Genomic DNA, 12979 nt, shown 5'->3' with positions numbered 1-12979 from the left:
CTCACGAGTCTACACTTAATGCTGATTAAATTTGTCTAGACTTATCAAGAGAACTGTAATATGTATGCCCATCAGCCAGAAGACCTGGCCTGGTTACTCTCTTATTCTGCAGAATTCTCTTGCTTGGATTTATTAGTCGCTTGGATTTATTAGTCACTCGGGGATCAAGTACAGCACTCACAGATCAAAAGAAAAGACAGACAACCATGTTTTATTTTGTTCTTGAATGTTAAAGAACAAAAGTGTCACCCAAATCTGCCTAAAGAACACAACAGTAAAACAATAGTCCACAAGTGGCTGCCTTCATGATGTATGTCTCACATGGTGAAAACAAAGACTTGACAATCAAAACCAGGTTCTCATTTTCAACACAGCTATGGAGACATTGGCACAATACATTTAAACATAACCGCATTCTAATTGACTTTACAAACATCTTGGTCACATGATGCATGCTCAAACATTAAAAGCAATGGTTCATAAAAAATCTAACCGTGTTCAATTTTCTCCAGAACATAACTTTTCAACAGGATCGAGGCATTACAGAAGGCAGTGGGTTTTGCCTTGCATTTCAATTGTCTCATTGGTGTTAGATGTAAACAAAATCTTAAAAGAATTGACCCATTTGACCCATATTCTCTGATCCTCACAAATAAAGCTTGGCCTTGCCTATATTTTAGGCAAAGAAGACCTTGACCTGCAATGGCGGGCACACAGGGGACAAACTGCATCATGTTGTTGACTAACTAGAATGACATTTTGTAACTAACAACTTGACCAACAAAATGATTTTCACATTTTATACATTAAAGCAATATATTTCTACTGATGGAATGTGTTAATTCAATTTCCTACTTTTTAGAAATGAGACATAAGGACACAATGGCTTACTGTAAGAGGTTAGATGCTTGGGCACAACTAATATACTAATAAAATGATTTATTTCTTACATCCTACCTTAGGGAATTCACTGACCTGCTTATGACTGACTTCGTAACAGCTGCGCAGAGAAGCAATGGCTTCCACCTATACAATAATATTACCCCCCACGGAGGAGAATGTGCATTTAGGCCCGTGGTGCTAAAGGAATAAATAAAGGAATATTCTGGAACCTTTGAAACAGGGCCTCATTTTCGACTTACCTATGATGTTTGTTTTTTTTACTGATGGAGATCATTTTCAGTTAATTCCATGCTGTAGATAGCTTTGGGTTGCTCCAAGTAAAGTCTCTTGGGGATTCTTCCAAGTAAAGTCTCTTGGGGCTTCTTTTGAGTCTATTTACCATCCGTTTTGAATTCAAACCATCGTGCAATTGATTCTGGTTTGTGGAATTTATATTTCTGTCGGCAGGCGGAGTAACACTCAGTTAGATCTGTCTGGAGCCAGCACAATGACAACAAAGTGCGAGTACAAGCGACAGAAATGTAGGTCCCCAAAACAGAACGGATTGCACGATAGTTTGAATTCAAAACGGATAGTAAATTGACACAAAAAAATCCCAGAGACTTTGCTCATATTTAATTTGTTTTTGGGTGCGCTTTGGGTGTTTGGGGGTGTTTTTTGGACAGGCTAACGTGACTCCAGTGTTGCACTAGCATAAGCAACCAGTGAAATTGGAAGAACCCAAAGCCATCTACAGCATGGAATTAATTGAAAATGATCTCCATCTGTCAAAAACCTCATAGGTAATTTGAAAATGAGGCCCTAGTTCAAAAATTCCAGAATATCCTTTTAATGTTAGTAACGTTGCTCAAAGCTGCTGGTCCCCAAGCACTCCTGTGTGAGCAGGTGTACATGTATTCCAGTTCCACCTTCTATAATCAAGAGTATTTTCTTTTAAAGATCATGCACCTGATTCCAATCTTACAACATCCGAGTCCTCCCGAAAGCCTGCAGACAGAGGGGCACTTCAAGGTGAGAGGTTTTAAACTCATCAGATATCAATGTCCAAATGGATTTTATGTTCAAAGACAGCAATGAGGAGCATGATACAGAATCCCAACAGGATCCCTGCGTTCTGCAGGAAGAAGCCGCAGTAGCTGAACCCGTGGTCCCCAGCGTCGTTGTGGAGCATCTCAGGAATCTGCAAGTAATCAAATCAAACTTTATTTGTATAGCGCATTTCATACAGAGGCAACACAATGCGCTTTACAGAGAACAATGGGGAGGTGGGCATAGGTCCCACCCCTACATATTCCAGAGGGAAGCAAAAAACAGTTTCACCTAGGGGCCAGAAAAGTGAGCTGTAAAAATTCTTCCCTGACCCCTCTCAACAAGACGAAGTAATGTAACAATATGTATTGAATGGTCTTCTGGGTGCAAGCTTTGAATAGAGAATCAATAAAAATGGATTAAGATCCAAACCATAAGGTGCATGCATTTCAATGGCCACAAGAGGTCATACTTGGATGGGGAAAAACTGCCCTGGGTTTGATAGCACATGTAAGTGACAGCACCATTCCCAAGCTGCTTGTCAGAGTGTGTGTGTGTGTGTGTGTGTGTGTGTGTGTGTGTGTGTGTGTGTGTGAAGAGGCCATTTGGTTTTGAAGGCCACCAGTTTCAACAAGTTACGCAAAAAATCTAAGCAATCCTTGCCACCTTGTTTGCTTTAAGGGCTGGTATGACGAGACCTGCTGCCCCAGCTGAACAGGTGGTGTTGAATGGTGGAAAACAAATTCTGAATGGGCCTAACAAGAGGAACATGTCTGGTAAAAAGATTTAGAGCACCCATCCATATGGGATAATCTCTAGGTGCTGGACAGAAGTACAAGTAGATAGGAAAAATAGAATCTGCACACTAGATATGCTCCCATGAACATGTATTCCCACTCTGGGAATAAATGTTCATGAGAGCAAATCTAGTGTGCTGATTCTATTTTTCCAAGGAAAATGTCTTGTGCCAGAGGCACTTTACCTGTGGTTTGTGCATCACTACCAACGAAGGAAAGCTTATTATTATTGTTTACGTCTGTATGTAAATGTCTGTACTTCACAACACTCGTGTCTTGTCAGATAGATGCATGACGCGAGTACAACAGCAGTCTTGCATCATCACAGGACTCACCATGTCAACCAGGGCCACATACATGAAGAGACCAGCAGTCAGGGCAAATATCCACATGCAGACGTTCTCCGCGTAGTGCCCAATGAGGATGCCTGTTATCATGCCAAGGTAAGCCATCATGGCCGACAGCACGTTGTAGAGAATGGCCTGACGCACAGTCATCCCAGCTTTTAACAGCACTGCAAAGTCACCTACAAAAGGACAGAGGATAAAGCTTCACTGGTGAGACTTTCATGTGATTATTATGATACTTGCCTTGGACCTTGGTCAAGAAAGCAGTACTACTATGCTCAGTAGTGGCTAGACGAAGTACCAAGTACAGAGAGGGTACACTGAAAATGACAGGATAACATTTTCAAAATGGTCGCACCACTGGCCAAACATGCTGTTGACAAACTCAGCTAGGCTTGTAGATAGCCCCCATATGAACTATGACATGCACAAAGTTTGTGATGAGTTTAAGTCGAACATAATGGTAAGTTTTAGGAAATCATTTTCATTCAATCCACATTAAAATCATATATGGGAGCATTGCCTTACCCAGCTCGTGAGGCAGTTCATGGCAGAACACAGCTACTGAGGTACTGAGTCCACTGGAGAGCCCTTCGGTGAACGCCGCCCCTGTGTGTCAAGAAAAACATACATGTACAGGAAACTCTTTCACTACACGGGTCAACAGACTAAAACACATGTAAATGAAGATGATTAGGCTAGGCTAAGATCCCTCTATGCTAGTTACATCTGATACTTTTGTCATCGTAGTTACATTTGACTTCTCATTCTCAGATGGTTACAAATCTGTTTTAAGAGTTTACATTGTGGTTCCCAATCTAGTGGAAGGGACCCATGTACGTTAGTTTGTGTGTGTATTCTTCACAAATGTACCAGAGACCACCATCTGGTGGCACACACTATGGGCAATTTTTCCCATTGATAATTACAATGTGAAAAAGTCCATTATTTTCCGTAATTTAATTCAAACAGTGAAACTTTAATGTATTCTAGATCCATTACACAAAGTTAAATATTTCAAGCCTTTTTGGTTTTAATCTTTATGATTGTACAGTATGTTCAATATGTTCTTTTATAACACTGAATACTTGGTGGGGGCTCCTTTTGCACAAATTACTGCATCAACGTGGAGCAACATGGAGGCAATCAGCCTTGAAATATTTCACTACATGTGTAATGAATCTATAATATATGAAAGTTTCACTTTTTGAACTAAATTATGGAAAATAATGAACTTTCCACAATATTTTCTGAGATGTATAGTAGAACCTGAGATCCGAACCCAGCAGGAATGAGGGTCTTTCAGATCTCTGAATATGATGTCTAAATACACCAAATTTACAAAATAGAATATTTATTTCTCAGAATAAAACAAAAAATAACCTCTATAACAATCAGAAAAATATTAAAATTTCAATCAAATAACTACCTACTACTGTAAAGTCAAATCACAAACAAATGTCCTCAGTGCATACTTTCACTAAACTCACTGCAAACATGGAATGTAGGCTGCCGCTGCTAATCGCTCGTTCACATTCACTGGCTGAGACTACAATCTCAGAACAAGAAGCAGGGTGAATGCAACACAATGGCTGGGATCTACATTGTATCAAATCGAATGCGCAACCATTTTTCGAGATCGCCCCTAGTGAGTAGGAGTGCCATCTCAGGAAGAATCGCAGGAAGCCTAAGGAGTCTATGTTTGGTTATTAATTAGATTAATAATGAAATCCAACAGTGGGTTTGTAGTCTAGCGGCTTGTCAGAGGTTTCAATGAAATGTATGATGTAGGGATGCACTGATACTGGTATCGGGGCCAATACTGTGCTCATGTACTTTTAATAATGTCCCGATACGACGACGTTGGTATCGGTTTGGAGTAACTTAACACTCATGTTGTTCATCTTTCCTCCCTTGCAGAAGGCCGTCTCAGATCTCATTCCCGCCATCTCTCAGAACGGGTCTTTGGCACGCATTTGTGGCTGTGTTGTGCAACACCTGCTCCAAGAGCGAGAGAGACAGAGATGTCTCTTGATTTAGCAATAGCGAAAATGCTTCCTAGACGAATATCTTAACCTCAATGCAAGTTAGAAACGGGAGTTGGAGTGACAAAAGGTGCAAGATAACTTTTATATAGCCTAAATTAAGATAGCTAGCTAGCTAACATTAGCTTACGTTACAACATTAGCCTCCTGGAAGCCAGCATCGTTAGATAGCTTTGAGTTCTTCACTGAATTGAATCTGTCTAAGTCGACAGCCCTAACCTAGTTACTAGCTTGTTATTTAGCTAGTATAGAATCTGATATTACACTTGGCTGGTTTGTAGCTACTTTGCTATTGATATTCCGGGCCTGACTGTGGTAGTTGAATATTAAAAGTACTCGTATTGGTACTCGGTATTGGCAAGTACACAAAAGTGAATACTCATACTCTGTTTGAAAAAAATGGTATTGTCCCATTCCTAGTATGATCTGTATGACGATGCCTGTGGGAGTGGCCTAGAGTGGCGAGAAGGAAACGAAGGGGAGGACGGGTCTCTTGGCAGGACTCAGGAGTTGGGAAGACTGGAAGTCTCACAGTGACGTGCACCCTTGGAAAGTCTGGGAAACGGCAGCCTTGGATGTCCTGTCAGGACTAGGGCTTTTGCTTGTTGCTTCCCATTTCGTACCCACAGTGTACACCCCACAGACAATTTGTACACCCCTCTGACTGTGATCGCCTACAAACCTTTTAAAGTATAATAACTATAATAATAATAACTATTGAACAATGACGACAGAGCTGGCGTGAGTGTGCTGGCCGTGCAGTGGACCCCAGCTCAAGAGAGAAGCTGGGTGAGTCACACGTTGTTATCCTTGCAAGCCAGTATAAGGATCCATGATTATGGGTGGAAGAGAGTAATACTAGGACGGACGAGTTATAATCATACGCCTAGACAATATGGCCGGTCCTAGCAGGACCATGGTAGGCTTGCGGTCGTACCCCTAGCTAATCTGTCCGTGACACAAACTACACTGAATCCAAACAGTCATTTCATAAATGCAGGAGGTTAGGGTTATTACGTACTAACCCTAGTACTTATTTTGATAGTTTGATTATGTTAGATCAGAGATAAGAGTATGGCTAGGTCATATGACGTGCAACAAAGTAAGTCATGCCCTTAGGTCAGGGCCGGCCCTAGCATTTCAGCAGCTCTAGGCGAGATTCTGATTCGCGATTTGTTGACGGGGGGGGGGGGGGGGGGGTGCTGCTGCGCGATTTATTGACGGGAGGGGGGGGGTGCTACTGCGCGATTTCTTGACGGGGACGGGGGGGGGGGTGCTGCTGCGCGATTTGTTGACGGGGGAAGCGCCCGCACAGCATTGCGAAGCGTACAGTGAGACAGTAGGGATTACGGAATGAAATTATTTTAATAAAGATAAAAAATAAATTTTTTTTTTTTTTTTTTGGTGCTCCTTGGCCAGGCGCCCCTTGGCCATTTGGCGCCCTAGGCGACCGCCTATTTCGCCTATGCCTCGGGCCGGCCCTGCCTTAGGTAGGGAGTCTGTGGCGACCTGTGGTAAATTTGACTGCAGAGTTCTCAACATCCGTAATCGTACTCCAGGTACACACTGTTAGGCTCACACTCGAGACTGAATGAACCTCCTCTCCTAAATCCCATCTGTGAATGACATCCAGCTCTGCCAAGCTTCACCCCGCTGTGCTTTGTTGTTCCACTCGTTAGCCGAGCATGCGCTTTGAACAACGCACTCTAGACGGAACGAGTGCGAACGAAACCCAATGGACAGAAGCCGTGTGTCATACTACGCTGAATCTTTTGATTTAGCCGCAGACGGTCGGACATTTCACAAATGAGGGAACAGCATAACTGCATCAGCTTTGTGTTGCCATGATGCAAGCAAAAAACTTGCTGCACATTGCATATTTGCTGGACAATTGAGGAGGCATTTGCATTTTTCTGGATTTCCAGAATTGAAAGAAAGTGTGCGGGGGCTTTCTACTTTTCACAGAGTTAAATAACACTGAAAACATTTCATATATTCATATTCATGAAGAAAATATCATGTTTCCACTCCATCATTACCACAAGGGAACATGCATCATTACCACAAAGGAGCATGCATCATGGGTGGGGAACATGATTACTGTTTACCAGGCTTGTTCTGTTATGATTCACCCTCACCGGAAGTGTTAAAAAACATCATTACCCACACAGCACTATCCTGGTTCAACAAATCACCCCCCCACCCCGGTAAAAACTTAACATGAACGTACCTATGGCCAGGCCGTCACTGAAGTTATGCAGGCCGTCCCCCATGATGACCATCCAGGCCAGGGTGGCCACGCCGGCCTGCTGGAAGTGCTGCTCCGAGTAGGAGTGGGAGTGGCTGTGCGGATGGTGGTTCTGCGAGTGGTGGTGGTGCAGGATGTGGTGGTAGTCGTGGTGGTGGTGGTGCATGTTGTCGGGCTGGCCCACCGTGTCGTGGAAGTGTGAGTGGCACTTGTTCTCGCAGTCCTCCGCCGTGTACGGCCCTGAGGCCGAGGCCGAGGCATAGCCCTCCGGCGCGGTGATGACGGCGGGCGGCGCCAGCATCACCTCCTCCTCCTCCGCCACGCAGCCGCCGCGGCCGCCAAAGCTGCCGGAGCCGTTGGTCTCCACGTCTGTGGATTGGAAACATTCACAAACCCAAGTTTAGATTGGTCTTTTAAATGTACATTTATGATGAACAGTTTCAAACTCTTTAGAGTAGAAAAGACAGACGACAAACTTGGTGTACGGTTATCACAGTGTTTCCCATACATAACTAGGATGTGGCGGCCCACCAGTTTCAGATCTCCTGACGGTTTCATAATGAAACCTTCCTCTTCCCAAATCGGATGATAATCTCCCTACCACCAACGTCATCTGCTTAGCAGCTCCCACCGTCCCTTCAACCGGTTCCCTCTCACCCTACTGCCGACAGCCTCGTTAGCCCCACTAGCTGCTACACGCACGCGTGCATTTCCAACTCCGACACGGTTCATATGCTGCACTCTTGCGGCTCCTGTCAATCCAACCGGATCTCAGCCTTGTACCAACCTGGTCAATCCCTCTGGTGTGGCTCGCTAGCCAACTAGTGCTAATGACTTTAGCCAAAATGACTCAAATGAACAAAATCTCGACTCACTCAACTCCCACACGTCATCTCGCTAGCGATCCGTCTACTACGCCAACTTATTCATTTGACTTATAATAGCTAGCGAACGTTAGCCTAACACATGGGATGTAAGTTAAATGCGTAGATCAGACACTTCTTGTCTTGTCGATCCCCCTCTCCCCCCGCCACAGCTACACTCCGATCCTATGGGAAACACTGCATCATACATCAAAAATGTAGATAGCAGAATGCACACTAAAGCAGGGGTGTTTAATATCTAATACCAGTACTGATGCATTCCCAGCTGAGAATTTTCCGATTTACTGAATCTCACTGTCCAAAGCTTTTCACACTGACCTTCAGCTGGCTTAAGGTCGTTCTCCTCCAGTGCAGGTCGTTTTTCAGCATCTTCTTTCTTTTGAACCTGTTGGTAACAAAGTTGAGCCGTTAAAGCTGAACACCTTTGACTTTTTAAGCACGAAATTCATTTCAACATACAGCAATGGATGTAAAGCAAACTCTGTCAACCCGACCTTTTGTTTCCTGTCCTTGTACATCTTGCCTAACAAGAGGCAATGCTCGATCAGGTACATGATGTAGACGCCGCTGAGCGCCGTGAGCCCCTTCCACACGCCATCCAGGATATCTTTCTCTTCCTGCTCAACATGGGCTTCATGGGTCTCGTTCAGCATGTGCTCATGATGCTGGTGGCCTCCCTGTGACTGTCGGGGAGAGACAAAATATATATGCTGAGCAAAGTTGGTGCTCACTTCATCTTAAAGTCGCACTGAAACGGAGGTTTGAGATCATCTAACTTCCTTAGTTTGACGTATTTCCGACGCAAACAAGCTATGAGGGTGGGACATATGTTTAGAGGAATTTGATTGGAACATTGACAAGTGGACGGGTTTTAAGAACTTTAGACAGATTCGATAGAAGGATAGCGTTGATTGACGGGTGGATGTCGTGAGATTATTGGCCTAAAATCTAAGGTACCTGTTGTCGTCATTGCACGTGACCTACCGTTTTCAAGGAAGTAAGAAATTATATACTTTGATATAAGATTACAACAAAAGTAGAATTTTTGGCATACATTGTTGAATAGGTGAACACTATGAACAATTATGTGAACCAAAATGGGACAGAATGCTTTTTTCATTTTAGTGCAACTTTAAAAAGGTACAGAGATTTCTCACCAGAGACAAATACTAAAATATTCCAGTGCTGCAAGATGGCCAAGCACTGGTCAGACAAATTTACCGGAGTATCTAAGAAATATTCTCACTTTTAGTTAGCCTACATTCCATTTACGGAGGTTGTTCTTATGTATTGAAGTTACTAATAAGGATTAACAAGTGCCCAGTGACAAGCTTAACTTGGCCACCCAAATTATACACCCTGAATAAAAGCTGCTTATGAGCTTTATTACCTTATTCAACAGAGCTAAGCACGGCTTAAATCTTCAAGTTTTTTACATTTACGACTTCAAAGCTCAACTTAAAAGCACATGTGGGATGCAATGAACCGAATTTGATGTCAGAACACCAACGGACACCAATTACCCGCTCGGTGAGCTTCTTGTCTTTGAAATCGAGAGTTTAACATGTTTTTGAAAGATTTTTCAAGGTGCCCACCCACATCCATTGTATGACCAAAACGGTGGTAGAGCAATTATCAGACTTTTTCAAAAGTGCTAGTTTTGTCAACGTTTTGATCTGAACCATTGTATATGATAAGTAACCTTAAAACAGGGCTAAACATGCATTTTCCCTTTACTACTCATTTAAGAAACCCTTCTTAAGCAACCCTTTGTATGGGAGTTAAGAAGTACTTTGGAGTTAAGTGCTTCTTAACTCGTTAGGGAAACCCAGCCATTAGCTGTTCAGTGAACGCTGTATCCAGAGAAGGGCGCACAGTTAGACCTGGCGCATCGGGGATATTATTGGACAGCACTCTTGCTTTATAAAATAATGAAAACCATTATTATAAGATAAATAATACAAATATTAATAGTATTGCAATCCTATAATGTTATACAACTGATACTAACGCAATCACAAATCATTTTAAATGAACATGTCTTTCGCACGAATAGTCCTTAGCCTACTTAAGACTGTTCTTCTGTGTTCATAGATTCTGTTCTTAGTTCCCACATGTGAGAACATTGGTGAACGCCAGAATCTTCTTGGAAACGGCGTAAGTGAAGTTAAAGAAGAAATGCTTCGTAAGAAACTCTTCACTTCGTTGGTGAATGAGGCTGTGTTACTGCAGGTTTACATCTAGTCTTTTCAGTCAAAGTCGAAATGTGCTCATCTGCTGACCCGGGTCACTCACGTGGGGAATGAGGTGCAGGAAGGCGTCTCCGCTGAGCGTGCCCACGGCCAGCGCTACCAGGAAGCCCAGCAGGTACTTGAAGAAGACGCGGTTCATGAGAGGGATCAGCACCACGCCCAGCAGAGACAGCAGGCTGATCACCGTGATGGAGACGAAGCCTCCCACCCACGCTGAGATCAAAACACACACACCCGCTTTAGGTTTGACTTTTGGATTAAAAGTATACACAGGGGTTAAACTGGTATTTGGGAGGGAGAGGCAAGTAAACATGATCGCTCAACTAGGCTTCTCGCCCGGGTTCTTACAACCAATAAAGAAAGCAAGATGTTAGGCTACTGCAGAGGAATAGTAGGCTGGATTCAGTAGATTCCACAATAAAAATCAGAGACAGAACACAAAGGAGAAAGTCATTCAAGTATCTGCAGCACTGATTAATTTGGACAGTAGCATCATCTTACCTGCTACAATGGAACCTTTATGTTTTTTATACTTTCATCTTACCTGCTACAATGGAACCTTTATGTTTTTTATACTTTCATCTTACCTGCTACAATGGAGCCTTTATGTTTTTCTACATGGTCCGGGTTGTGATGACTGTGAGTGTGATGATTGTGGTGATTATGATGTTTATGGCCTGGAAAAGAAGAAGACTTGGACATTCAAAACACAATCATTCTGATGCCATAACTATAATTTGCAATGAATGACAGTTATAGTTACAGGTATTTTAATGTCCCTGCTTTCTGAAAGCGGTGTGAGATGAGTGAAAACTCTGAACAGATCAAACCTTTCTCTCCATGTGTGTGGTTGACGCTGTGCAATATGCAGGACTTGGTGTCAATCTGGTTGAGTAGGGCAGGGCAGAGGTAGCTGAAGTCGCTGATGGAGAGGACCATCTCACTGGCCATCCCATGGGAGAACAGGATACTGGAGGCATTCAGACACTGGGATGCAGACATACCAGCCCAATTAATTAATTACCAAAGTATAGGCTCTGAGTCTCATTATCATTATCTCATTATCAACCATGGGAATTTATGAAGCTAGGTGTGACGCAGTATACAGAAGTTATGAGTTTGATGAGAACTAACTTCGATGTATAAAAATAGACTTAAGACATAATGGTCATTACATACAGGCTATAATATAAATGTGAAATTACAAATTTAGAACTGCGTGTGCCACTGATGTCATCATCAAGGTTATTTTGAAACAAGATCATAAACATTTACAGCATAATCAAATCAGTCATTCATTCAAGCTAAGTCCTACCTCCGCATTGTCCTCTACATGGTCATGGTCGTGGTCATGATGGTCATGGTCATCAGAGCCCTCCTGTGTGCCCATGGGTGGCTGGGTGTGGTCCTCGGTGACCAGCGCGTTGCTCACATGTCTGGAAGCGGCTCCACCAGCGTCGGAAGCCCAGCCGTAGTCGGCAGCATCCCTGCGTCTGCGCCGTTCTTCCGACTTCACTACCACATTGGTGGTGTACGTGGGGGTGGTGCTCATCTCCAGCGCCGCCGTGGTGGTCTTCTTCACGTAGAGGTTGTAGTGGGCATCCGAGTTCTCCACCTTCTTCCCTTGGCTGGCCTCCTCTTCCTTGGGGACCTTTGGGGTCTTGGGGACCTTTTTGGGGTCGATGATGGGTTCCGAATGGCTGTGCTTTTGGCGTTCTGTGTTGTTTTGGTCGTGATGTTGATGGCGGTGCCGGTGGTGGTGGTTGTGGTGTGTGTGTTCATGCGTCCTCGCCTCGTTGTCTACGGGCTGTTCGTGATGCTGGACCATCACCCTCCGAATCCGGTCCAGGCCCACGCTTTGCAACAGACGCTTCAGACCGGCAAGAGAGATAGTGCCGTTTTCCCCATACCTGTTTATTAAAATTGGCTAGAGTCATCTCATTTACTCAATATTGTTTATAAGGGTTCACATTTCACACCATGGGGAAACATTGGGCTTTATCTCAAGTTCAAGAAGGTTAATATGTGGTACAGGGTGCGGGCATGATACTGAGATGAAATCTCTACATTTAATTGAGTACATCAAAGTGTCATTCAAAATGTCATGAGAACAGTTTGCCATTTCTGCTGCATACCTGTTGAACAGGGCCTCGAGGTTGTGGCGTTGGGTCTGCTCTGCCATCTGGGTGTGAACAGCGGGGAGAAGCTCCATCCCAGTTGTTCTAACCTCCCCAGAGACGGGAAGGCATTCTGGACCAGTTCCCCCATTACAGGATGGCAAGAACAGTGTCCACAGCACTGCCACAGCAGCCGTCCATCTCCAACCTGTCATCCCCTATTAGGCGGACAATAAAGTTATTGTAATGGTTGTTATACACTAACGTAGCGTACAATGACTAACTAGCACTAGCTACTGGTTACAGTTCTACTTCAGTCGTGAGTAACAGGGCGAAACCAGAAGTGTTGCAACCTGC

The 12979-nt window shown here is 43.7% G+C and overlaps 1 protein-coding gene across 1 annotated transcript; it reads right to left on the bottom strand.

Moving 5' to 3' along the window:
- Positions 1-277: 277 nt before the first annotated feature.
- slc39a6 (solute carrier family 39 member 6) lies at positions 278-12753 on the bottom strand. Its single transcript, XM_084458136.1, has 11 exons — positions 12641-12753; positions 11821-12415; positions 11336-11492; positions 11093-11182; positions 10549-10718; positions 8748-8936; positions 8572-8638; positions 7352-7738; positions 3605-3685; positions 3065-3255; positions 278-2083 (listed from the first exon to the last, which is right to left on the bottom strand). Exons 1-11 carry the CDS (start codon positions 12715-12717, stop codon positions 1934-1936), a joined length of 2154 nt encoding a protein of 717 aa, XP_084314262.1. The 5' UTR covers positions 12718-12753; the 3' UTR covers positions 278-1933.
- Positions 12754-12979: the final 226 nt, after the last annotated feature.

The sequence above is a fragment of the Borostomias antarcticus genome, assembly GCF_949987555.1.
Source record: "Borostomias antarcticus genome assembly, chromosome: 24".
In the NCBI taxonomy this organism is placed as follows: Eukaryota; Metazoa; Chordata; class Actinopteri; order Stomiiformes; family Stomiidae; genus Borostomias; species Borostomias antarcticus.
This window is presented reverse-complemented; position numbering and strand designations above follow the sequence as displayed.

Bases quoted from the DNA above. Each gene is read 5' to 3' on its own strand.
- slc39a6 (XM_084458136.1), bottom strand. From the start codon at position 12,717: ATGGAGCTTCTCCCCGCTGTTCACACCCAGATGGCAGAGCAGACCCAA. The intron at 11,183-11,335 runs GTTTGATCTGTT...CTTCTTTTCCAG, and splicing joins CCACACACATGGAGAGAAAG to GCCATAAACATCATAATCAC. The intron at 10,719-11,092 runs GTAAGATGAAAG...TTTTGATCTCAG, and splicing joins TAAAGGCTCCATTGTAGCAG to CGTGGGTGGGAGGCTTCGTC.